Consider the following 26,851-nt stretch of genomic DNA (forward strand, 5'->3'; position numbering starts at 1 on the left):
GCCCAGCAGTAATCTAATAACTGATACTGGCAAATTTGGTACGGAGGTTAAATCTCCGTACAGAAGAATTTGAGCCAGACGATTAGTGGGAAGAACATATTATTCATTATAAAGTCTTACAGTCAGAGCGCATTCCCCCCCCCCCCCCCCCCCCCTAAGTTCTACAATACCAGCAGAGTTAAATATTCAGTTGCAAATGGATGTAAAAATTGCACACCCTCTACCTGTTGTTGAATATTCTCTTCAAATCTTGTTGACATGAGAGCACAGGAGTGAATCCAAATTAACCTTTCCAGCAGATTTGTTCACAACCATCCTCTTTAACAAAACAGTTGAAAACACAATGCATTACTTTCCCATTTCAGTCTCAAAACTCCAAACTCATGGAAACAGAGCTTTCAGTATTCTACACAAGATATCACCAAAATTTACACTAGCCACTCACACATCACCAGCAACATGAAAAGACGCAACGCCAGTACTGACTAGGGCAACACGTACCATCATAATACAGGAGGAAAAACAATCGCACCAGCACCTCTTATTCATTCAAAAATCAAGCCCAGACAATCAACAAAACATCCAAAAACCAGCCACCAAGCCTTTTACTCCTATAGAAAGCTTGTACGAGTTTTGGAGAAATACAAAAGAATGGTATTTTTTCCTGAGAAATAGTAACAGACCTATGGTTTACAAGACGCTTCATTTTTAAGCAGCGAACTCTGAGGTTCTATATAAACAAACCCAGAACACCTTGACTTTGTTAAGAATCAACAACAGTTACAAGGATATGTCCACTAAAGCCATGAAGAAGTAGAAAACCCAGCAGAAATCTCGAAGAATTTGCAAAGACATCTCAAATCAAATTATAAGAGACCTAAAACTCAACCCCTTGTTGCTATGGGGTGTGTGTTCCTAAGGTCAGCACTGTTTTCAGCTTAGCTTGTTAGCCAGGACAGCTGCATTGAGCTTTGGGCAACTTATTTTTGGTCACGTACCCGTTTTTTGAAGAATAAACCCTAGAAAAGTATAAATTCTGCAAGTTCATTGGAAACAGATTTCAATTATGCACTTGAATTTCATATTTCAAATTACTTGTAAACTAAGTCAGAATGTGCAGTTTGCTGCCTTTTTCCCCCAGTCACTTTGCTGTTAACGCTCTGCAGAAGCACGTTACTGCCTACACTAGATCTGTGTTTATCAGTCGTTGGTAAGCCCAGCAGTAAAATCGGTACAGGTATGGGCATTTTATATTCCGAACCACTTATACATGCTGTACTTGTGTGGCTAAATCTCCGAACAGAAGTATTAAAGCCAGATGATTTCAGTCAGATGTAAAATTTTATAGTATAGGCAACCAGGAATGGCAAATTTTGCCAACTTGCAGGATGTGCATGGTATGACAAAAAATACAAAATCGTGTATTTTCCCGAAGTATCATAATCATGTTAAGGCAACAAACAGGTTATAAGACAAGCCAATAATCAACCATCTACTGATTCCTTTAAACCAAAAGCAAGACCATAGCAGCTGGAGCACCAAAACATCAGTCATTCATCTTTTGTTCAGATTTACAACTATATCATATTCTTTATTCTTCTAAATTCAGCATTCGCAGCAGCACGAGAGTACCATGCCATCTTTCTGCACTCATCACACATAGCACTTCGCCTTGCTTTCCACACATATATTTACATCAGAAATAAAATGCTTTAAGTCTGCCTTCACTGATTTGAACCTATTCATAAATAACAAAACAAAATCCGTTGGGAACAAAAAATAATCAATACATTGGTCATTGAAGAAGTTTCTTCGTCAGAATTTCATACACCATCCGTCTCCTGAAGTAAGGCATGTCCTCCTGAGGAATGAGCAAGAAGGAAAAGTCTTTCAGTACATTGCTGAGTGGACGTTTCAGCCCAACAATATAACGGTGGCTACACTTCACAGACAGCACACTTGGATAAAGCAAAACTGAACAGAAAAATGCACAAACCACCAGCTTTTCAATGAGTATGGATTTCTATTTAAAGATCATCTAGCACACTGCAGTTTCCACCCAAATTACCTGAAGCACGAAGTCACTTAAATGTTTTACAAAATGAGATGTCTGTTTGAGAAATTTTACTCAATAGCATTGACAAAAATAGATATAACTAATAACTAACTAAATGCACATGGCCCGATCAGATTAAACAGTAGAGAAGATTGTCACTGTAGTCATGTTTCTAAAGATCACTGGGATCTCTTTCTTACCTTTAGATGATAACATTTGCATTAAATCCACCTAAAAATAAATAATCTACATTCAAGAGTAAACCTAAAGCCAGGATGCTCTGAAGAACCAACATACAATATCAAATCATTATTTGACATTACAAAACTATAACAGATGAAAGCAAACTAATCCACAGGCTAAAGAAAAGCTCAAAACACTAAACAGATACTTGACTGCTCACCTGTGAAAAAGTGATCTCCTTCCCTCGGGTGATGTACTCTGCATATTTGCATGCAAACATACCACAGTCGCTGCCATTCATTTGTTGGGGAATATCCTGGAAGTAAAAAAATTGCCCCTCAAGATCAGATAAATACCATTCAATATACATTTTAAACTGGACGATTTTCCAGTTATTCAACTCGCAAAGGTGCTCCACCATCCACTACAACGAGGAGCATAACATCTCCCTTCCTTTTTTGCATTCCCTTTCTGGATCTCAGGGGTAGTTGACTGCTGGTCCTTCAACCTGTAGTGCAATTGATTTTTATATGTGTGACTATTTTTACTATCGAAGTGACTATTCCCAGTGACACTGGGGACAGGTTCAGAAACTATTCCCAGTGACAACAGAACTCTTTTGCATAAAAAAATCAAAAGTCTTTGCCTTTAAATTTGCTTTCACTTTGAACTTCGAAACAAAATTGCGATGCAGATGGAAGTGGGCACAAAGTTCTCCTCCTTCAAAGAGTTTGAAGAAAAATTTGCAGCTTTTCAAAAGATCAAGATTCTAGGCCTAGATTCTATTCTAACGTGTACAGACTGTAGACTCTCTTCTCAATTCAGTTCAGTACTTTCAAGACATCTAGATCTAAATTACGACTGAACAACAAGCAAGCATTGAATGATCATTCCTTTCTTTAAAAAAAAAAAAATTCTTCTACTCACACTAGAATCTACTTTAGTTTAGTTAGATCTAGGTCTACATTAGATCATAGTCTAGTATTTAGTAACCCATCATCATCATGCCCATGTAGATCAGTGTGGGAACAGTGGATCTAATGGGCCTGTCTGTTCTCAGGATCACTGGGAATAGTTTCTTGGCCTATTCCCAGTGACACTGGGAACAATTCTGGCCTATTCCCAGTGTCACTGTGAATAGTGCTTTCCTTTTACTATTTTGCAGGGCCCATTGCCTTTGGCTTGGACAACCGCATTCTGATTTTGAAAGTACTTTGTGTCTTTTATACTGATTAGTGTATTTTCAGTTTTGGTTGAATTAATTTCGAGTTTTTTTAGGTGGTGGCTGAAGCCCACTCTTAATTGATTTTATGACCACCGAGCATCTTTAATGTGCACAACTTGAACATGTGACGTCCCTGATTTTACACCTTTATCTGAGAAAGCTAGGTGTTCGAATCTTACATACCCTAAGATCAGGGGTTTGGCTGAAAGACAGAAGTAAGATGGATCCAGGACTGGCAGTGAAAGGCGACAAGAGTAAAGGAGAGAGAATTCCACAAGAGGCTGGGGGGTGGGGGCAGCAGGAAGAAAGTAGAGATGAAAACAAATGACAGAACATAACTAGAGAACAGGAAAGGAGGTGAAAGAACATTTTAGAGAAGAAAATTATTTAATTCCTTTCAGATTTTGAGCCTGGGACCTTTAGAATGAGAGGCAAGCACACCTCTAGATCATGACAACCCCATAACAATCCCCAATCAGGGCTGAGCAATGCCCCCCCCCCCAAAAAAAACAAAACAACAAAAACCCAACAACATACGAACATTTAATTAAAAAAACAAAAAAAACCCCCCAAAAACCAAAGGTGAAAAAAAAAATCTAAACAACCCTATTTTAAAATAAATCTGTAATCAAAGTATTCATACCGATTAAAATCCTTATGAAAATTTTGTAATAATCTATTTCAAGACAAAGAGCAGGTGGGGAAAAAACCCCGTAACCAAAGGTAAATGAAGAACAGTGTGGACAGTGCACAGCTGAGAGAAAATACAGACACTTTGTAAACAAAAGCAGTATAACTTTCTTACCTGAGCGGTGACTAAAGACCATTCAGACATGTTGATTGGCGTCTGTTTCTTTGCCACACTCTCATCATTTATATATTTTCTGAAACAGACCAAGAGACACAGGTCTACATATCCAATAATACTTTGAAAATGAGCAAAACAAAAGAAATATTGTGTATGTGTAAGACACACAAAAATTCAAGTTCAAAATGGAAACCTGAGACCTGGTGAAGACACAGATAATCAATATTAAGAACAGTGGCTTAACAAAAAAGAGAACAGACAATGTAAAAAGGTATAAGACCAGTCAGAACAATCACTGTTACATTTTCTAGCAACAGATTAGCGCTATCATAATTTCGGGAAAAAAAAAAAAAAAAAAAAAAAAGGAGAAGGATTGGATGACACCACAGCAAGTTGAAACTTAAGAAGAAAAAGAAAGTTGTAAGGACAGAGGCCGCAAAAGTAGTGCCCTCCAGTATCAACAACTCTTAACTCATTGACGACGCAAGTTTTTCACCAAAAATTTCCCTGGAGACGCACGATTTTAACTTATTTTTTAAAAATCGGTGTGATAAACCTATCGCCTGTACAAGTATAAAAGTCGACACAAAGTAAGATCATCATGTAAACTTACATAAAATGTATTTATTTTTACAAAAACTTTGAAAAAATTATGTTTTAGGTGAAAAAAAAATAAAAAGTAAACGAGGAAAAAAACTTTTCTTTATGAGCTAAGCACATGGATCTCAGAATTGATTGTAGTGAATTAGAATGGTTTCAACAAGTAATACTAAGTGATATTATCTATAAGAATAGTGACATTGCCAGGAGCGTTGTAGTCTCCTGAATCAATATTCCCTAGCGCTTTGATGGTAGTGAAAGGAGCTTCCAGCAGCTCTCTGATTCTTGTTTACATAAAAAGTAGGTCAGGTCAGCGTGTTTCGGCAGATTGCTTATAGCAGACTATTCGGGTGACCAATGGTCAAAGGGACACAACCACAATAAAGTTAAATGGTTTAACTAACACGGGGAGTCATTCCCCTTGAGGTTCTATTAGTTTTTAGGTAAAAAATAAAATAAAAATGGTACAAGTTGCCAGGTCAGGCGCGTCTTCAGAGTTTGTTGGACCCGGCACGTCGTCAATGAGTTAACGGAAAATCTCTCTTATATGAATGGTCAAAAGAAACGGATGAAACAATAGAACATGCCACAAGCCTGACTGTACCACTACACACCATGCTGCACGTCCAAACTGATAGTTTCAAGTTTCAAACAAATATCAGTTGGATTTTTATTGTTAAATTAATTTCTCCCTCTGGACTGGGCCATCGTCCATTACGCAAAAGCAGGAATTTTTAACACCTAGTCAAATTAATGTTTGCCTTACTCCAGGCTTTGGCGCAAATAATGTTTTTCCAAGAGTTAAATGGCACTGAGCGACAACAAGGGCTTCATGCACAGAGGGTGTTAAAGTTACATAGCTCATGTGACGTAGAGTGTCAGGATTGGGTTAGGGTAGGCGAAAACAGCATCAACAGTTTGAAAAATCGGAATCACGGGAGTTACGATTGTACTTTTATAAAATTGAAAAAAAAATCGTGATGATTCCACCAAATTCAGAAAGGTGGACAGCCCTTGAACTGCATTTTACAGGGAAAATGAAACCATACAAGAACAATAGAGGAAAACAAGTAACCTCTTTATCAACACCCCCCCCTCTCTCCTTACATTCAACACTTGTTCAAAGGCATGCCCATTTACAGAAGCACAAATTATGCAAGGTCTCAGAAGGAGACCCACTAGTCTTGACTCACCTGACTGCTTCAAGGCACTCGATATTTCGGCCACCCATTGAATCAAAGTATGTCACCACTTTGTCCTTCATGTTAGCAATCTGTAAATACACAAAAGCCAGTTTCACATGACATTGCACAAGAAAGCCCGCCAGATCTCAAATGAAACATAGACATTAACAGAAAAAGAAGAGCTGTGGGCATGAGAACTGAAACCACAAAGTACCCAGAAAGAAATACATACAGAGTAAAACCAAATTTCTAATTAAATACAATCTCACAAAATGTATGCACAGTAAATATGTTGTTCTTTTTCTGAAAATAAATCATAATACAGTCTTCCCATCAATATTAGTTATAGGATCTAGTAAGAGTTTTACTGCACTTGCAACACAATAAGGTCATACAAGTGCCGAAGATTAGGGGCATTACAAGAAAGTAACAAACACAAAAAAAGGAGGGGAGATAAGGACAATAGATGTTTGAGAGAAAAGAAGGAGCAAACCACACCAGAACACCAGCCAACCACACACAAAAAGTATAAATGAACCATTCAAATATAACAGATGCTTTAAAATAAATGGATGATTAGAAAGGTAATTTTCTTTAGTTTTCACAGCTTGATAACAAAACAAAAACAAACATATCAAGAACGCTATAACTTCACAAAAACATTGAACTTGTGAGGAGGAATTCCAAAAAGGCAGGACCAGCTGTCAAGAACAAATACATTGACAAGAAAAGGGTACTGAACACCCTTTCTTAGTCTTTCACAAAATATTTAAACTTCTTTTTCTCAAAGGTAGTATGTGACCCTCACAAAAATGACTATCTAAAAATACTTGAGATATTGAACAATGTTTTAAAAAACCCAAGAAAAAAAACAACAAGGGAGACATCAGGAAAGGCCATTACATGTTCTCAGGGATGCAGACATATATTATATATATACTCACAGTAAAATTCTGGTAACACGATTTTCATGGTACCAGAGAATATTAGTTTAGTTTTAGTAGAGGTTTTACAGAGCTCGCAACTGCATAAGCCAGAGAATATCTCTGTCTTAAGAGAAGTTACAATGCATAGAATAAAGGGGGTGTGGTGGGGGGATTTGAAATAATTCAGTGGATCAGGAATTTCGTGTCAAAACAAAGTCTACTGCATTCAACTGCACTTTCACGAGTGAGGACTTACACAAAGACACCAGTGCATGCCCAAGTGGACAGGTATAAGGATGTAGTGCATCGCAAAAATGTCCACTTTCTTTGTCCACCTTTTCACAGCTGAATGTCCACCAGACATAATTTTGGGATAAAAGAATGTGTTGAAGGCATACACTTGAGACCGGCCTTCTTCCTCCCCACGTGCCATCAGCATGTTCATGTAAAAGTTGATGATCTAAGGAAGAGAAAAAAAAAAAACGCCCAAGAATTTAAGTTACTACATTGTTTTTTTCAGAAAAAACAAAAAACAAAACAAACACCCCCCTCCCAAAAATCACAACAACAAACAAACCATATTCCAGGTAAACAGCTTCCAGTTACCAGCTTTATCTTCAGGTTGATACACTGTTTACTTGATGTAGGAGAACTACTTCTTAAGTTACAGGTATTAGAAAAAAAGAGTAAGCATTCTATGTCGAAATGTGGAAGCCATTCATAATTTTCTATAAATTAACACATTACACCCTAAGGGTCTGGACGGGAAATCCATTCCCAGATCCCAAGCAAGGGGAAGAAACCCACCTCATGTGAATACAAGCGTTTAAAAAACATTTTAAAAACACTAAACAAATTTTTTAAATCCTGAAAAAATAAAAGTTAGAAAAAAATGGATGTAGTTTCAGGAAAATATAACTTTATGTATGCCCAAACTGTTGGAAATGTTCTACCTTTAGTTCAATCTGGGCGTCCGACCCGTCACTCTCAGCCTCGCGGTCAGGCCCAAGATCTAAATTCTACATCTGATCAATCTAAATCGCCCCAAACCCGTGCTACATTTTCATCAAAATCTGATTCATCTGATATTTCATATGCTTGTTTTTGCTCAAATCCATCGTTATTTCCTTTTTCAAACTCAGTTGTGTTGCTTTTGAACAAGTCAAGACACCTTCGAAGTGTCGGAAACGGGATCCCATTTTTATCGCCTCTAATGCTAGAACTACTGGCCCGAAAAATTTTGGTTCAGTATCAAATGGAAAAAGAAACATTTTGCAATAACTAGGTAAAACACAATCTTGGGCGAGACTTTTCCCTGAAGACGCTAGGTCGGCGCGGGTGATTCCGGGCGAGTTAGGGTGTAATGTGTTAATAACACAGCAAGCAAGGAATACAATGAGCCACTTTAATCAACAGCAGCATCAGACCAAATACTACTTAGGTTTGTTATTTGAAACCGCAGCAACCACAGTATACCTCATCATTCAACCAGTTGAGGCCACCTAGCGTAGCCATATCCTTTCGGGTGATCTGGAGGCGGAAAGCATCAGACAGCACCTCCCCAGGAGAACCGGGCCTTAGGGCAGCCCTGATCGTCTGCTCCATCTCGGCAGTAAGTTCTGGAATAATGCACAAACCCAATAAGAACCTGAGAAGGGTGCCTTCAGTTCATCTGTTTTTCTTTGTGAAATCAAACAACCTACAAGATACATAGTAAGCCATTAACAAAGAGGAGAACCAGGATTCTATTCATAGTCAAAACTTAAGAAGACACAGAGAGTTGAACAAAACTATATAAAATAATGAGGGTGCCGAGTGTAAAGCAAAATAATAAGCATAAAACAGTTCTCTCTCATAAGCAAAAAAGAACAACAGAAAGTAAGAGCTCATTTTGATTTGAACATTTCATTGTCGTTTATAGATTTAGTCTTTGTTCAATCTTTAACTTTCCAAAGATATTTTTAATTCAGAATCAAGAGTAGGGAGAGAAAAAAAAAAAGAAATAGTACGTCAAATTACAAATAATATATTATTTTCAATTTGTCATATCGTTGCCACCATTCAACACTGCAGTATGTCATGTTAAAAAAAAAGGAGGAACACCCCCCGGCCCCATCAGTTATGTTGTTGAGTTTGATGAGGATATCGATTGGTCCTGGTCTTATTCCTCTTCTTAAGACGATAATGAATGTAGACAAACTAAACATTTTGTATTAAGATAATGTCCTGCCTGAAAGAAATTTAGTCTTTCTTGAAAACCTTGTGTTTTGACATATCTTCGCAATCATGATAAAATCGGATAACTACGAAATTTTCAATGCAGTTTTTTCCCCTGGAAATGTGTTCTATAAGGCATATTTCACATGCTTATTAAATTTTAAAAAAAACAATATGAAAATCTAAGCCGCCCTTTTAATAAATCAGTTTTTTCCTTCTGAAAAATTTACCCAATGTCACTTGTCCAACCATATCATGATGCCAACAATATGACAATTATGAATGATGGCGATTATATGTAAAAGACCAGCATGAAACAGGACATAAACATGCTACTCACATATCTATAATTATATAAAATTTTTGTCCTGAGAGATGTAGCTACTCATTTGAGACTACAAATAACGGCAATAAAAAAACCCTACAAAACCTGGTACAGGTGCTGTCCATAAGAAAAGTCATTTGTAGTAAAAACCAATATTTTACCTGGAAGACTTTCCTCTTCTTCCTCCTCGTCTTCACTTTCCCTGAAGATTTCTTCACAGACCTCCGGCTGTTCATCAAAAATCCTCATCTTGTACTTTAACTGCAGAATGGAAACAGTGAAAGAAATGTCTGAACAAAATACCATAAGAAAGCAAAAATTTCTATAAAATATAGAAACGTTATTGACAGAGACATGAAGAATGAGAAAAGCAAGGATTTAGACTTTAAAAATATTCTCTCACTCACAAGGTTATGATATTTTACTATTCCAATAAAGAAAATGATTCTAGCTCCTAAACTCTAGTTAACTACACTTGGCAGTGGTAAGGCATATTGATTCTGACACTCAATATTTTCTAGAACTCTTGACTTTATAGCTGTTTTAAAATTTTTTTTTACCTGGGGGGGAGGAGATAGGGATAGGATGACATGTTTGGATCAAAAAGAAAGAGCACACACTTGAGCACCCTCCCAACCATCCCTCCAGAACCTGGTATCCTGACATCAGTTCAGTAGCAGACATACCTCTTTTTCCAAAGCAATTCCTTGGGCACGTCTCTGAAGAATTGAAAAAGAATTACCAATCAATAAAGGGCAAATATTTACATTATTAATGCTTTTTAAGACATGCAATACATGAAAAATTCAGGGACCCCCAGACCCCCCCCAACCAATCTACAACAACCCTCTGGAGTTTGTTGTGTTGCGGTTAGGCACATTGCTGTCACATGCAGAAGATCCGAGTAATTCCTGAGATGGGAGAATTTTTTTAACGTGGTATATCCGTTTTTCTGCATGAACGTTGTATCCCCTTAGCCTGGGTTGGCCCTGAAAGGCAGGGTCAAAGCCCTCCTCCTACACTATCTTTACTGCTGTGATGGGGATGTAAAAAAACTAATTTTAACAAAACCATTTAATTAAACTTACAATCATCATGTAGACAATTTAAACCTGAAAGATAAAAACTACATCCAGGAAACAAAATGTTTAAAACATGCACTGGGATATACTGACTTTTATAGAAAGGACTAGTGTTTCTATTAAGAAACAAAGTTAAGAAAATCTCTATACCATACCAAGACTCCAATCATGTTTGAAATAAATACATCCTTAACTCTGGAAGCGCGCAGGCCTAAAATAAAGGGCGTGAGGCGGGCTACCCGGGAAACGCGCATTCCTTATATATAAGGCTGACCTACTTTGACCGGGAAGCGCGCAAGCCCTATATAAAGGGCATAGACGCTGACCCTTTTCAATGGAAAATTTCAGTTTTCCTTATATGGAAAATGACGTAGTTAATTACAGGTCAAAGTCTTAAATAGTGATTAAGGACTTTGCAAGTTATCTTGACCTCCATGAGTGTCTCTTGGCTATGATATCAATTGATAAAGTGATGCTGTCTAGCTGAGTGACTACACGCTATGTGTCATCACTTGTTCCGCTGTGCAAATGTACTAATTGTTGAGATTATCGCATTTTGCCATTTGTTTGAATTTATTTGATCACTTATCATTTTTGAATGACTCATTCTATCAGCTTTAAAAAAAGATATGGTTTTATATGCATTTTATCATCTGTTGAGCCATAAATGGTCATTTGTCAGTAGCAGGTATACATCTCAGGTATCTCAACTGATTTCCCCCACGTTTACAACCGATTGGCGGTGGCAGCATGGCATTTTTGGCGGGTTACTTTCAGTGAAACGCTGAGCGCTTCTAGGGTTAAAATGCTGCATGCACCACCATATTCGACCATACAGATATTTGCATACCTTTTCATTGTACGCTTTTGCCTTGAGATCAGCTTCCTCAATCTGTCGTTGCCTTTGTTCCAAAACCATGAGTCTTGAATTTTTGCTGAAATAAATTTTAAAACATTTTTTTCCATAACTCTCCTTTTAAAGAATAAAATGAGAGAGAGAGAGAGAGAGAGAGAGAGAGAGAGAGAGAGAGAGAGAGAGAGAGAGAGAGAGAGAGAGAGAGAGAAATACTACATATCTTTACTTTACTTTTCCGATCCAGCGGCCATTTGGGTTCTAGCCCTTCGGCCTGTCGATATGGCAAAGAATTTGCAGGTTTTTATCGGCTGTGTTTTGTTGCTGTATAAAGTATTTCTGATATCTGGGGAGGCAGGTAGGTAGGTGCTACGCAGGTAGCTAAGTGCACAGCAGGAAAAGAGATGGTGTGATAATGTTTCATCCTGGCAGTCACACAGCAGGCAGTCTGGTGGGGGAATCCTTGCGGATCCTATTTAGGTAGGAAATCAAAGGGATGTGTTGTGTTCGCAGGTGTAAGATATGTTCTCTTCTACTAAGGGAATTTACAACATCTTTTGAGTTGGCAGCAGTCATGTGTGCAAATACAGCTCTCCCAGTTTTGCCCAGGGCCCATTCATTCAGCCACTGTTCCCTGGTGTTGCATTTGATGATGTTCTTGACTGTCTGTTGAGATACTGGGTTTTGACTTTGGGTATGTGATGCTACCTTCTTGGCAAGGGTGTCTGCTCTGTCGTTTCCTGGGATGTTGCTGTGGCCAGGTATCCACTGTAAAGTCAGGTTGACGGCATAGGTCTGTATGAAGGTGTCAATTGTTTGAGCCACAGATAGGCAGGCTGGGCTTTTGAAATTCATGTTTTCCAAAGCTTGGAGTACTGATTTTCCATCTGTGAAGATTACAGTGTCCTTGATTTTGTCTGGATATATAATGAAAATGTTGGTCAGGTGGAGGATTGCTGCTTCAATGGCGATGGCCTCAGCCTCATAATTTGTACAAGAAGTACCACAGGCATCAGATAGTTCTTCACATGTCTTGTCCGGATGTTCTGTTCTTATTTCAAAGCCTGCATTAATTGTTGCCTTGAAGGCTGGCTGACCCATTAGTGTAAATATGGATGGAATTACATATAATGAAGAAATGTTTAAAATATGAAAAATGAATGCCAAGTCTCATATAATACTTGTCTCTACACCAGAAAGAAAACAGAAATGAATCAGTATCAATCATACAGGCGTGTATGTTGGGCACATAAAGACATTTTAGAAGTGTTTAAGAAAAAAATATATACTTACAAATCGTCTAAATAATTATCCTTGATGTAAACAGAATTTAGGAACTCTGGCTTTGACCTGAAATAAACACAAAAAGAGCACTTTGACCGTTTTCTCTGCACTGTGTTCTTTTATCATGTTGTAATAAACTAGAACAAAAATTATTGAATGTTAACCATGGACAGTTTCTAGAAGATAAGAATTTAGAATGATGATAAACAGCACTTGCATAATGCAAATTCCTACTCTTCAGCAAGCTTTATGCGCTTTGCAACCTATATTATTACCCCAGTAGACACGATAGCATCCTGAAATAATCCAAAGTTAGTGTGCAGCATTCAGTGCATTCTGTCATTTTCCAGACGCTAAAACATTAACATGCTGAGAAGATTTTTCCTCATCTATGGCCGGTTACTCATTCACACATAGGTGGTATGAGGAAAAATTAATGTAAAGTGTCTTTCCACAGGACACAATGTTGGGTCAAGCTCAGGCTCAAACCCCCCAAACCCGCAACCTTACGATTTAGAGTCCTGTAGCCAAACCAGTCCATCAGAAAGTTTCTGAAAGATCAAACCTAAATAAAGGAATCTGACTTGGCCCACCCTCCTCCCTTTATACTTTTGGTGCAGTATTATCAAAGCTGGTGCAGCAATAGCCAGACAATGCCTCACAACATTGCTGTAAGAATCTCCCCAAATATTAAGCAAACAACACATCACCATAATCAAAGATCTAACTTTTGGATGCTGTATTGAAAAAGAAGATACAAAGACGCTACTTTCAAGAAACAGCAAATAGTACTACTGTATACTACACACATACTAGTGGCACCCATTTTTAAAGAACTATTATGCCTAAGAAAAAATCTGGGTACTAGAAATACATAAAGCAGAACATCTGAAACAAATTTGGCAAGTATGAATGGGATCAAAACATTCGTCTGTTCGGCATGGAATTGGCTCAAAGTAATAGTGCCCTCAACATTGCAAGTTATGTCAACACACAATACTCTATAAAGACAATATTGAGCAGTACACTAGACATTCCAGTTTTAATAATGCTCTAAAATACACACCTTTGACTTGCGTTATCCACAGTAACCTTTGAGTCTGTAACAGAAAAAGTAGCAATGATCAAAATCTGGACATATCATGTACCTTTTCAAGAGTCGAATAAACAAAAACTTTAAAGCCATTAGATTCATATTGTACTGCACATCAAATAAATATTCAAGTTCAGCTCACTTGGCAACAGATGAACACAAGTATGAACAGGAAAAGGCTTAAATGAAGCCTAAAAGATAGCAAAACAGACAATACTCCTTTACAGAAAACTAGTGTCAATAGGTAAAATTTGAACATCCCATATCTCTTTGCAGCTTCAGAGCCTCAAAATTTCTCCACAATACATACTACAACGTAACCACTGTTACAGACCCTATAAGGAAGTACATGGTAATCACCATCCCAGCTACTGCTATAATACTTGAGGTTCAACAATTGCATCCCACCTCACCTGTCAAGGCACTTGCTGAGCTGCTGCCTTCCTCATCATCGTCAATCACGATGGTGGGTGAAGTACTTGACTTCTCGCTTTGTTTTAATCCACCCATTTCACCTTGACTCAATCGACTGGCTGAAGCTTTAGGGCCCAAAGATTCATATCGTACTGTACATCAAATAAATGTTTAACTTCAGCTCTACTTAGCAACAGTTGAACACAAGCATGAACAGGAAAGAGGTTTTTGAGGCCTAAATGACAGTAAAACAGGCAATACTCCAAAACAGAAAACAACAGTGTCAACTGGTAAGATTTGCATATCCCATTTCTGTTTGCAGCTTTAATGTATCAAAATTTCTCCACAACACACACAACAATGAGATAACTTACAGGCACTATAAAAAAGTACAGGCTAACCACAATTCCAACTCCTGTTTTAATACAGTGCTGAAGCTGAAAAGTAAGGAAAATTCTACTGGGGGTCTGGGGGCTGCAGAGGGTCCAGGGACAGAGTCCCGGTGGGGTTTCAGAGGGGAGGCCCCCGAAGAAATTGAAATTTAGTGCTTTTAGAGGGTTGAAAATGGCATTTGGGAGCCTGTTTGATGAGATTGCCTACAACCCATACTACCTATTTTTTCACCAAGATTTAGTCCTGTTTGAACTCTTCACACATATCTTTCAATTGCTGGCAATGTTTAAAAGCAGGTTCCCCTTCCATTGCTACTATAATTCAATTAATTTGTCATCGCACCATTGATAGAAGGCAAACCTGGGAATAATGAATAGATATATGTACCCTCACAACACAGTTACCCAGCGTATACTCTAATTTTCCTCAATTTTCACGTCTGAATGTTGCATGTCACAACCTCGGAACACCACTTCGAATTCTTCTTGGTTTTAGTAGTTTTAGCACAAATCTCTTTCATCGCGGCCCTTATCGCGTTCCTGTGCTGTTGAATCTTCGCACTGATAATTTACCAAGGTCTAGACAATAAATTTGCAAAAATGTTTCTTTCTGACAGTAATTTTCTAAGATCACAAGTCAATATACTTGATCAACGCGCAGATTTTCCAGCCGCGGCAACAATCCGAAGATAGACAGACGGAATGAGGGGATGATAGAAAGGAGGAAAGTAGCACAAAAAGTTCGCCAGATTTTGATCAACCTGCAGGTAAAAAATGTACTGCCGACCAATCCGCAATGAATGCACGGGGCATAGCGGATGGCCGATGGCAGGAAATGCGCAATCTGGCAAGTTTCTATACCATAACAAACTATTGCCGAGAGAATTACCGTAAATATCCGTAACTTATACTACACAAGACGATACGAAGGCGAGTACGGATATTTTGCTATGGAATTTCGGTTGTCCTACGCTGTCGCAGATTTTTACGGAGGGAGTTGATAATGATATAGGAACAAGTATGGAACTGTCAGAGTACGGATTTCCGTAAAAATACAGAAGAGTGGAAGCACTGATAATACTTGAAGTTCAACAGTAACTCACAGAGAAATTTTTTACAAGCTCCACCTCACCTGTCAAGGCACTTGCTGAGCTGCTGCCTTCATCATCATCGTCGATCACGATGGTCGGTGAAGTCCTTGACCTCTCGTTTTGTTTTAATCCACCTGTTTCACCTTGACTCGTTCGGCTGGTTGAAGGAGGCAAGCTGCCAGGCTTCTCTACAGTCCGTAATGACTCCCTTTGCCGTTGTCGAGCGAGTAAAGAGCCCAGATTAACTTCATAATTTTCTCTTCCTAATCTTTCTGAAGGTAGGTGACTTCTGAAAATAGTCAGTTGCAATGTTTTAAATGCTTTATTGTCAAATACTCAATAGTTCCACAAAAGCCATTTGAACAAGTGAGACAAAATAACAAAATATTTGTTATCAGGTGAGAAAACCTAGCAAAATAGAAAAAGTGATATCTATTGTTAGACTCATCTGATCATTTCCTCAGCAATCCAGTTCTATAAACATTGATAACCACGAACAAGTATACTAGTCTCCAAGCAAGGGCCCTTTCATGATGAGGGATGAGAATACTAGTGCCAAAGTGCACCTCTGACACATCTGTCAAACCTAAAATCTCATTACGGATATCCAAACATTTATTAAACCAGTGCTAGCCGACCCAGGCAATATCAATAATGCCCACAAGTGGGTGATTTGGTAATTTTGGTGAGCAGTGGGGATTATTATGTGTGTAGTCACGTATTATTTATGATCCTGCTTGGAAATGCATTACGTGTGCAGTAAGAAAGTTTTAGTCTTTTAAAGGTGGTATTTGTGGGCTTTGGTTGTAAAGAGATTGACAAGCACTGTGCTAAACGAAAGTAAACACGTTTTAAGTTAGATTCTGAGGCAGAAGTATATTAGAACTAAAAATAGTATCATAAAAGCAATAGGTATAGTTGCTGTCGCAAGCAACACATTCAAAATTTTTAGAATTTTAAATTTTTACACCCTTCCAAAGCTCTATCAAAGACGCACCTTTCAACATAATCAAAATGCAGTTTTTTGTTATGTACCAGGCTTACAATTTTTTTGTCTTTCACGATTCTCGATAGGAACATGTCAAAAACGAGTCTTTTTGTCCCAACAGATAAAAGTACCCAAATGAACTTAAGTGGATTGCTTGCGACACCAGTAGGCTTCTTGTAAAAAAAAAAAAAAAATCTTAAATGGTAGCAAGGGCCTTAGACTGTCAGCTAACCATAAGACGACAGGCCACTAATATTCCACAAAATTACAAACTTGAAGACTGCTTACATTCATTCATGATTTTTCATAAGACAGTTTTCTAGAGCTTAAAATAAAAAACAACCCCATAAGTTTTAAAAATCAAATATTTTGTTATTGCTGCATGAACATTTCAGACATCTACCTCACACATACCTTCCCATAGTGCTCACAGATGGTCTATTTGCTACTGTCTTGTAACACGGAATGCTGTGTGAACCATTTGAAGATTTTCCCTGGCTAAAAATGTTGGAGGTCCCAAAGAGGCTGGTATCACCAGAACTGTTGAGAGATTAAAAAATCAGTTTGTTTAAATCGTGATTATGTTCAATCAACTAAATCCTTGAAAAAAAAAGTGTATTTTTTCCCCTTGTCTTTTTATATTTTTCAAAAACAGGAATAATATATCACACCAACGCTCTAGTGAAGTGCACTTTGATGGATAACATACATTTCTGTTTACATGTGACATTTAATAAGGTATATTATCTTTGCTTTGTTTCCTAAAGCTCCCTTTGGAAAGACCAACTCGTGTTTATGAAGGAGACAAAAAAACCCAGAGATTTATGAAAGGACTAACAAAGCAAACCAAAGAAAGGAGGAAATGGAAATGACTCATACGTTTTCATTCCTCCAGTGCTTTATCCTGGCATCCATGGCAAAAAGGAGGCAAACAATACGAGACCACCCCTAGACAAAACACTGGTCAGCCAACCCCCCCCCCCACACACACACCAATTGGACTCCCTTCGTACCTCGTGGAGAAGGGAAAACTGTGCAACTACAAATTATCCTTTTTTCTATGTGCAGAGAATGTCAGCTAGCACCAGCAAGAATAAGTACATAACTTTTAGATTAGGTGCAAAACAGCCAATGACAGTACACACAGAGTCCACTGTCATCAGATAATCGCAACCAGTAAATGCAAAGTAACTATTCTTCATTTAAAACTAAACTTGCAGAAAAATAAAAATAACTGCATACAAACGACTGAACAGTACCTGCTTCTTGATGAAATAGAAACGGCATCCGCATCGGACTGTTGTACTGAAGACATAGGCCTCGTAGTCACAGGATTAGGCACTCTTGTCTGCCATGGGGCACGGAGCCTCTGAGTTTGAAGCTGAATTAGTCTTTGATATTCCTCCTTTTCCTGTAAGCGAATGCACTGAAGAAAAAATTACGAAACAGGAGGTTATTGCATGAAGAGTGCTCTTCATTGAAAGAAACACACTTTTGTCTTATCATCAGTAAGAAACATTATTGTACAAAGGCAGATATTACCAAACAAAAGTCGAAAGCTGTCTTCTCAAAGAAATATGCAAAACAGAGAAACTTACTGCACTGGCTGTGGATGGCTTTGTCTGTCCAAACAAAGATGTATTAGATGATCGGGAACTTGAACAGCGAACTCTGTGTGACGGCATAACTCTTGATTCTCTGGCATCCCTGTTCTTCCCAGGAACTGAGATACAGGGAAAACAAAGCATAGCTAAAGACCAATGGAACCTTGTATTCTGAACCAGTCACCCCCCCACCACCCCCACTACATTCAAACTTTTCCAAAATTTTGTTGAAAGAAAGTGGGAAAAAAAAAGAGCCCACAAACGGTATCAGCTTTTATTGTGTATTTGTGATAGTACTGAAGGAAAAAATTATGAAGTTGAAATTGCACATATGCAATGCAGGGGGTCATATTTTGTAAATTGGAAAATGTCACACATGCTTTTATTGTAACAGCAGGTCTATTTAAAATCAACACAAAAGATTTAGGTGTACAGGAAAAGATCAATGTGTATACATACCAACATGTGAGAAATGATGCCGTATATTCATTCTGTGGTTCTAAAAAAAAAAGAAGAAAAAAAAAAGAAAAGCATACAGATAAAGTGAACTATTAATTTTTAGGTAAAGAAATTTACAGAACATCTATTTTCAAGTTTGAGAAGAGCAACACATCTTGCAAAACAGAACATTTTTATGTGACCACAGCATTTCATACAGTTTGTTTTTCAGCAAAGCTATGAAACAACAATGCATTACAAATAACAGCATTTTTACTACCATAATGGCACTGCCCAAGACATCCACCTGTCTAAGGCAAATCACTTTTCTCTGCGACAATGGGTGGCCATCTTGGACAATTTCCAGTGTATGATGAAATTAAAATTGTGATGCAACTCTTATTGCACCCCCCCCCTCCCATACACACGAAAAAACAGAAACTCACACACCTACTATATTTACCAACACGTACGTCATGTAGCTCTCTAAAACCCTCCCTCGATTTCCCTTCCCTTGAACCTTTTATTTACTGGTATGACTTCTATTTATTTCTATTTTCCTGAATCAGTTTCGACATCTGATACAATCAATACAAACTATGAAATCTAAAAATCAAAATTTCAGTAGACAAAAATCAGGATTTGGTGGAAAAAAAATCAAAATCATGACAAATCACCTCAGGGTGACTGCCAAGTTAACAAAGAATTTCCAGGGGTGGCCATTCATTCTCGAAGGGTACTGTAAATATCGACCCCGAAACTGACCTATTCTGTGTTGACGACAACAGAAAATAACAACTGTGAACCCAGAGGAATGGGGGGTCTCTCTTTACGTTATGGTATTTCAGTCAGCATTTATTTTTATTTTTCTCCCACCATACAGGCCTACATTAGGGAAAAAAAGAAAAGAAACAATTATAAAAATCCTGAATTGGGCCAGAAAATCAACTTTCAAAACTATGTCTGGGTTTCAGCATTCACAGATACAATAAAACCCCAACAAAAAAAGAAAAAAAAAGGTGCAAGACATTAATTTAACGCACGAATACGTTAAATGCAATGATAAGCGCGCGTTTGAACTTACAACAGTTCCTGTAAAATCCCTACGAAATTATCAAGTAAAAAACTAAAGCATTCACAAATCAAATTTTTGTAAAAGTACATCGAGTTAAGAGAAAGTCAGAACTATGTTTTTAAGGATCCATTTATATATAAAACATTGGCATCATCTTTTGCCTAACCAGCCTGTAAACATCAGTCAGATCATCGCTTAATGTTTGAAGGCTTAGAATCTAGAGTAGAGTCGGGTAACTTCGCTACTCTCCGTTGGCTCGCGACGAAACAAGCCTACACCTCCTATAGGGACTTAAACTCTTCCTTGGTGGGTATATCGGATTATTCCTATTCCATATCGTGGGGGGGTGGGGGGGGAGACAGGTGGCAAATTTTCACTCCTGGCGAAGTTACCCGAATCTGCTCTAGATCTAGTCCTAGTTGATCAAGTTCACATTAGCCTAGATTCTAGATCTAGATTTGAGTTTGACAATATACTGGAACACAATTTTGGGGTCTCAGAGATTTTAGCTTACTCAGCTGTGTTAAAAAATGAATCAGGAGCATAGTCTTTGATCAAGACTCAATGGAGAGTAGTTGCGGCAATAAAACTTCCAATTTCTCCATAATTTTTGTTTGCCACTGACAGTGACAGCTGAAGTTTAGATCTTGATCTCGATCAAGACTCTAGTCAATTTATGTTTGATTCATGATTTGATCCTGATATCTTCTGCTAGCAGTCACAGCAGTAAAGAAAATGTCTATAGATAAGTGAACAGGGCATTGAACTAAATGCCTATGTCGCAAAAGGCAACAGCGAGGGGCTTTCACACAGTTCAAAAGATCACGTACAAACCCAAGGGGAAAACACAAACACAATTTTAAACGCACTAGTACATTTGGGGTTTTGATTCATGTCTCTTGGTCTATCCCTTCTCACAAAGGCCTGTATAACTTCACAATAACTCCTTTCTTTTACTCGTTCAATCTAGTTTACCACCTCAGTCTCCAATATTTCCCTCTCTGCCAGTAGCAAAAATGCTCATTTGAAGCCAGACGAATTGAAGAAAATAAAGTTAAAGTATCTTATCTAGGGATAAGGGAGCTCTTAGTTAAAGTAAACGTTTTACAGCACTTACAACACAATTATGTCATATAAGAGTGGGAGATGAGAGGTGTTACAAGAGAGTAACAAACACAAAAAAGGAGAGGTAGAAAAGATAGATGTTTGAAACGAAAGGAGCAAACCACACCAAAGCACCTGTAAACCGCCTGCGAGGGAGCTCTGAAAGGTTTAAGATATAACAACAGTTAAAAACTACTTGCTCAGAAGTTATTCAGATCTGATTCTCAATGCACGAAATTATAAGCTCAATGTTAAGTTTTTTGGGGGTTTTAGTAAAGGTTTTATGGCGCTCTCAACTGCATAAGGTCATATGAGTGCCAAGGGGTGGATGTCAACAGAAAAGTCCTTACAGGGAATCAGGCTTACTCTGCTCACCTCTCTAGTTTCAAGGGCACAAAGTCTGCTTCAACTATCAAGGAACCTCGGATATAGCGGATCACAAGAGTGCGACAAACATTCGAAAGAAGTAGAGGAAAATGACGATAGTAAGGATTAGGAAAGAAAAAGCGGCAGTTCCCTGTTGCAAGTTCAGGTTCAGTAATGAGCATGACATTGATGAATCAGCCCATTTAGTTTAGTTTTAGTGAGTGTTTTACGGCAATTGCAACACAATAAGGTCATATAAGTGCCTAAGAAAAGAAGTGGTACAGGAGAGTACCATACACAAAAAAGAAGGAGAGATAAGGACGATGGATGATAGTAAAGTAGGAATTTCGGTAGTCCTACGCTGTCGCAGATTTTTACGGAGGGATTTGATAATGACGGAGGAACAAGTACAGAACTGGCAGAAAGTACGGATTTCTGTAAAAATACGGAAGAGTGGAAGCACTGATAAGAACACATTAATGATCCCCCCCCCGGGAAGGGCCTAAAGTCACTTCCGTCAATAGCACTGCCCCGGCAGGTAATTGTTTAGTTTTAATTTTTAACAAGGGCATTGCGACACAAAAAGGTCATATCTAAGAGCTGTAGATAAGAGGTGCTTCAAGAGACCAAGAAAATGAGGTGGAGGAACAGGATGATAGACGTTCAACAGGAAACAAGGTGCAAACCACACCACACCACAGCACCCACCAACCACCCACAAAAGCTAAAGGAAACGGTTGAATAAAACATGTGGGGCTAGTACGGACAAAAGAAACAATGCTCTTGTTATCAATATTAATTCTCATAGTCAAACTTCTTATTCTTTTCAGCCACAGATGATAACCATAAACTGACACTGATCAAGATAAAATGACAATGAAATACGTAGCTGGCACACTTACATGTGATGGTCTGTCATCTCCATTAATGTGAGACAGCCTTGAGGTATTTCCGTTCCTGTAAGATGATACAGTGACCCATGGCTCCCTGGAGTCATTGTGGCCGGAAACAGTCTTCTCTTCAGGTCTGGACTTTGACCGCACCCAATTTGCCATTCTTGTAGCTGACAATCTAATGAAGCTGACAACTGTTTTAAAAAAAGAGCAAAATGTTTCAAAAGTAAAATCTCTGTGAAATAAAGGGAAACGTATAAAGGGAAACGTAGAAAAACATTAAATAATTGTATAATCAAGCTCCATAGAGAACTGCTAGAGACGGAAAAAAACCCATCCAACAGCAATCTCTCCCTGTGGTGGTGTTCACATGCTTGTCCAAGTGTTACGTACTTTTAATACAAAATGACAACAAAAAAATAGCATAGTGTGAATCTCTCTGCGCAAGCCCATTCCCAGCGACAAAAGATGAATTCCTTAAAATTGGGCGGTGTCATGTCATTTATAACCTAGCAAGGGATGCCTCCTTAGACCACTGAGAAAAAGGACAAATGTAGTTGGAAAGAAATCCCTGTGCAGTACGGAGAGGATCTGCCGTTGATGGTATGATAAGAGGAGATACCGTTTCCAAATGGACGTGCTAGGCAGAGGCAAAAATCATGAATTCAAATCCTGGGAAAAAGAGTACACAGCAGTTTAAAAATTTTTTCTCCTATTATAGGGATGAAAAATGTTCCTCTATAAAATTTCCACTTTAACCCCCTTTCCTGCACTGCTTTCTAATCATGTCCCCCCCCCCCGGCTCCTGACTCATTCTACCGCTTGTCCTGGCTCCCTTCTATTGCCATCTTTCAGCCATACTCCTGTTCTTAAGATAGGTAAGAACAAACATTTAGCCTTCTCAGATTAGGGTGAAAAATCTCTGACGTCCCACGTGCAAGTTGCGAGCGGCAAAGATCCCTCCATGGTCCTAAAATTGATAGGAACAGGCTTCGGCCGACCTGAGAAAAATTAAAAATTAATTCCTACTAAATTTAAAATGCTTAATGTGTCCAGGGCGCTCACATGACCGTGTGCAGTTATGAGCGCCGTAGTTGAGCTACTGCAAAATTGCGCATTGAATGGAGCACACAGCATTCCTGAATTTTTAACTTATAAAATGTCAGAATGCTGTTTGTGAAAATGAGCAATGAACCCAACAAAACAACCAAAACAAAAAAATTAAACATGATTCAGAATTACAATAGAGCACAATTATTCACAAAGTATTTTCAATTTCTATATAGACTAAAACAATTGGTCAACTGTGCCATTTCAAGCACAAAAAATTTAAAATGAAAAGCCATGATTTCTATGATTAACACAACCAAGCCAAAAATATCCGAATCAAGGACATCAACAATAAATATTTGTTCCACAGAAAACCCCTTCTTCAATAGATCAACACATTCCAAGTCATTCAAAATCTTAGGGAAAAATTTTAAAAATTGGCGAACTATCGTTAGAAAGGAATTCAAGATTTGCTTTCTCGCAATGTATTGTGCAAACAATGTATTCTTATTTCTCCAACTATATTTTACACAAATCATTCATGTGGTGCTTTGATGTACCATTTTTTTTACATACAGCTATTTCTCCCACCCAAAATAAAACTTCCATTATATAAACATGGCAAATTTGACCATAAAAATGGATTATTAAAGAGAACGTCTAAAACAAAGAGAAAATATTCAAGTAAACTACATACAAGACTGAGATGGGTCTACTCTTCTTTTCTTTTCCACTCGAGTTATCTGGACGTCTGGATCATCATCATCCCTAAAAAGAGTCAAGCAAAAAATCATTAAAAATTTTAAAAATGAAAATAAAAGAGAGCTTTTAAAGCAAAAAATAGCGAAGCACTTTACCTCTTCAGATTTCAATTGTTGTTGGAGATATTCCCACCAATAGAAATAATGTTTCACTCAAGTCGGAGAGAGCTCCAGTAGCTGAGTGGTTAGCGAGCTCTGGCACAGAAATGATGCAAATATAAACATTGGTGACACAGCATTTAGAAGGGTTGTCACTTGGGAGCATCCATGAGTAAGAAAAAGTTAATCCTTGGGGGGAGGGGGGCACTGCTCCGTTATGCAAAACGAGCTATGATTATAATAGATTCATCATGCAACATTGTACCAAAATTTCACTTTGGAAATCAGTTTAGCTTTACTTTTCTTTTTTTTTAACCTGGTAGACAATTACACACAAAAGTAACCTAAACTTTGAACAAATTTTTTAGCCTCTGTAGTTTTAGTATATCACAGGGGGAGATGAAAGCAGATGACAGAACGTGTCTAGACAACAGTAAAATTGATAAAAGAGGTGGAAGGAGAATATTTGAGAGAACATTGTCCTGTCGCTGTCCGGTTTTGAATATATTGAAAGAGAGGCAAACACAGTGCCTCTAAACCACGAGAGCCTCTGATTTAAACTTTTTATCCATCGCAAAATAGTTTTAGAGATACAGTCGAGCCTGTGAAAGACAGAATTGCAAGGGAGCCAGAAAAAAATTCCGTCTTGGACAGGTAAATTTAGGGGGGTGATGGAGGGGGGTTTCAAAGGCCCAGCCGGTGGGAACAAGGGTTGCTTGTCCTGTCGGCAAGCAGTGGTCAAAACTTCACACCTCTCAACTACTATCCTCTCTAATAATGACATGGGTCAGTCTTACTTATTACTGCCAGTGCTTGAATTTCATAGGACCACTGTTTGACCTATTAAAAACAGAAACGTTTGAACATCTCATTCGTTTCTACCTTTAGCCCCACCCATCGGTGTAACAAGCACAGTCAACAAATGCCACCCCTCACTGCAATGTAACAATGATTTGAGGACCTCTTTTCTTGGCTGGCTGTTCTATCAATGCGGCAGGCATTGGTCAAACTAATTTCAAACCTTTGGCTTCTGGCTACCCAGGAAAGTTCCGTAGTGGCTCGATACTCGAGCACTTTCATTGGCACTCGTGAGATTTCACACCCACACCACCCTAAATCCTGACCATCTTTATCGTTCAGGGCTTACATTTTACATAGAGATGGGATAACAACCCCCCAACTGCACCCTTGACCCCCTTCCTCGCCCAGCGGCATAGAATTAAATTTAAAGCCGGCGGAACCAAACTTGTTTTGTTTCAAATCAGGACTGAGCTGGCAAAGCATTTTTCCGTCTTCAACAGGTAACACCCTCAGAAGGAAGCGAATTTTTCTTCCCATTTCCGCGTTAGTTTTAGAATGGGTAATTAAAGAGGAATATATCAAAGGGGGAGTGGGGAGATTAAGACAGGTTTCTGTTAAGGCAGGTTCGACTGTACTTTATGTTTGCGCAGTGACAACGTTCATGGCGCCGTGAATGTTGTTTGCAGGCTACGTTTACGGCACCCTGAGTCATCCACCATTGGCACAGAGTCACGACCGAAACAGCACAGAAATACTCGCGTGAAAAATAATGCAGCAGTTGTCCGAACGCAACGGAGTTACGGAGGGTGAAGGCGAGAACAGTAAAACACCCTCGCTTGCTCATCGCGCGGAAAACGACTTTGATCTTCTTCCCGTGTGCGGACCCAGCAACACTCGACAATTTGAAAACAAAAGTCTTTCAAAGAAACAAGGGAGAATGGAAGAAGGCCAAGGCGAGAAGAGGGGTGGGAGGTGGTGAAAAAGGGAAAAGCAAAAGGGAAAAGGGTGAAGCGAGCAAGATCATTCTTACACTGCAAACTATGTTCAGGGTGCCATGAATGTAGCCACAGCATTATGTTTATGTTCAAATTAATAACGCTAGATTAATAATTGCTTGCAAAGCAATACTTTGCGTGTTCTTAAAAATTGTGTGTGTTTGGTGATGGTGGTTGGTTTGGGCCAAGTTTTAATAGGCACCAATTAACCCTATCCACCCCTATTCTTCACATTTTAGAATACGAAATCTCTTTGAAATGTTCAGTATTTCTCAAAAAATCATTTTTGACAGACTGCTATGCAAAGTGTACGGATCGGATTAACGAGTAAATTTCCTGTTAGGAAAGTGGTGGCACAGAGTTCCCCACGTCGTATTGATACGATCTAAGTAAAACACGACATACGAATAGGGTTAACTTGGACAGAGCCACTTTTTGTAAATATTTGATAGAACAGGACTAATACTATGTGGAAAAAGAAAAGTGTGCGAAAACTGTTAATTTAAAAGACTTAGGCCTATAATTTTAGGCTTAATAATAAAAATTGTCATTGTTCATTGTTAGTTATTAAACTTTACTGTTATTTTTGTATTTCATGTTTTGTGCTAGGAGTAATAATGAAGCTCAAATTCAGATGAGATGTTCATATAAGAGAATATATAATATAGATCTAGATCTAGATCTAATATATTTATAAAAAGACTCTTCATTGAGATGGATTGTTTCAGTTTCAGTTTCAGGATAGAAGGCCACCTCTATTCTCACCCGGAGTGAGAATAGTGCAGGCGAGTCTTGTGGCTATTCTCACCCGGTGCGCGTTCATCAAATTTTGCGTTCACCCTAAACCACAGAATTCTACACTGTGATAACAGTGCCGTGAACAAACGTTCCATTACAACTGTAGCCTACTAAAAGCATACAATTTTGTCTGGGGGCAGTGGAGA

At 38.4% G+C, this 26,851-nt stretch overlaps 1 protein-coding gene across 3 annotated transcripts in view; it reads right to left on the reverse strand.

The window, feature by feature from the left end:
- Nucleotides 1–657: 657 nt before the first annotated feature.
- LOC101861952 (sentrin-specific protease 1) overlaps nt 658–26,851 on the reverse strand; it is a 27,726-nt gene continuing 1,532 nt past the window's right edge. The window contains exons 2-20 of one of the 3 annotated variants that reach the window (XM_005098534.3): nt 23,949–24,019; nt 22,211–22,395; nt 18,785–18,824; nt 18,320–18,444; nt 17,981–18,147; nt 17,136–17,261; nt 15,775–16,022; nt 14,250–14,402; nt 13,810–13,843; nt 12,753–12,809; nt 11,457–11,541; nt 10,211–10,243; nt 9,686–9,785; nt 8,459–8,601; nt 7,239–7,442; nt 6,066–6,145; nt 4,270–4,348; nt 2,460–2,555; nt 658–1,861 (exon numbers count right to left, since the gene is read on the reverse strand). In XM_005098534.3, the coding sequence (XP_005098591.3) occupies nt 1,796–1,861; nt 2,460–2,555; nt 4,270–4,348; nt 6,066–6,145; nt 7,239–7,442; nt 8,459–8,601; nt 9,686–9,785; nt 10,211–10,243; nt 11,457–11,541; nt 12,753–12,809; nt 13,810–13,843; nt 14,250–14,402; nt 15,775–16,022; nt 17,136–17,261; nt 17,981–18,147; nt 18,320–18,444; nt 18,785–18,824; nt 22,211–22,395; nt 23,949–24,019 (2,092 nt within the window). In that variant the 3' untranslated portion in view covers nt 658–1,795. Of the gene's footprint in view, nt 1,862–2,459; nt 2,556–4,269; nt 4,349–6,065; nt 6,146–7,238; nt 7,443–8,458; nt 8,602–9,685; nt 9,786–10,210; nt 10,244–11,456; nt 11,542–12,752; nt 12,810–13,809; nt 13,844–14,249; nt 14,403–15,774; nt 16,023–17,135; nt 17,262–17,980; nt 18,148–18,319; nt 18,445–18,784; nt 18,825–20,352; nt 20,520–22,210; nt 22,396–23,948; nt 24,020–26,851 lie in introns of those variants that run through there. The other 2 variants (XM_005098535.3, XM_035969812.1) reach the window with 2 other exon arrangements.

Source organism: Aplysia californica, unplaced genomic scaffold, assembly GCF_000002075.1.
Source record: "Aplysia californica isolate F4 #8 unplaced genomic scaffold, AplCal3.0 scaffold00185, whole genome shotgun sequence".
In the NCBI taxonomy this organism is placed as follows: domain Eukaryota; kingdom Metazoa; phylum Mollusca; class Gastropoda; order Aplysiida; family Aplysiidae; genus Aplysia; species Aplysia californica.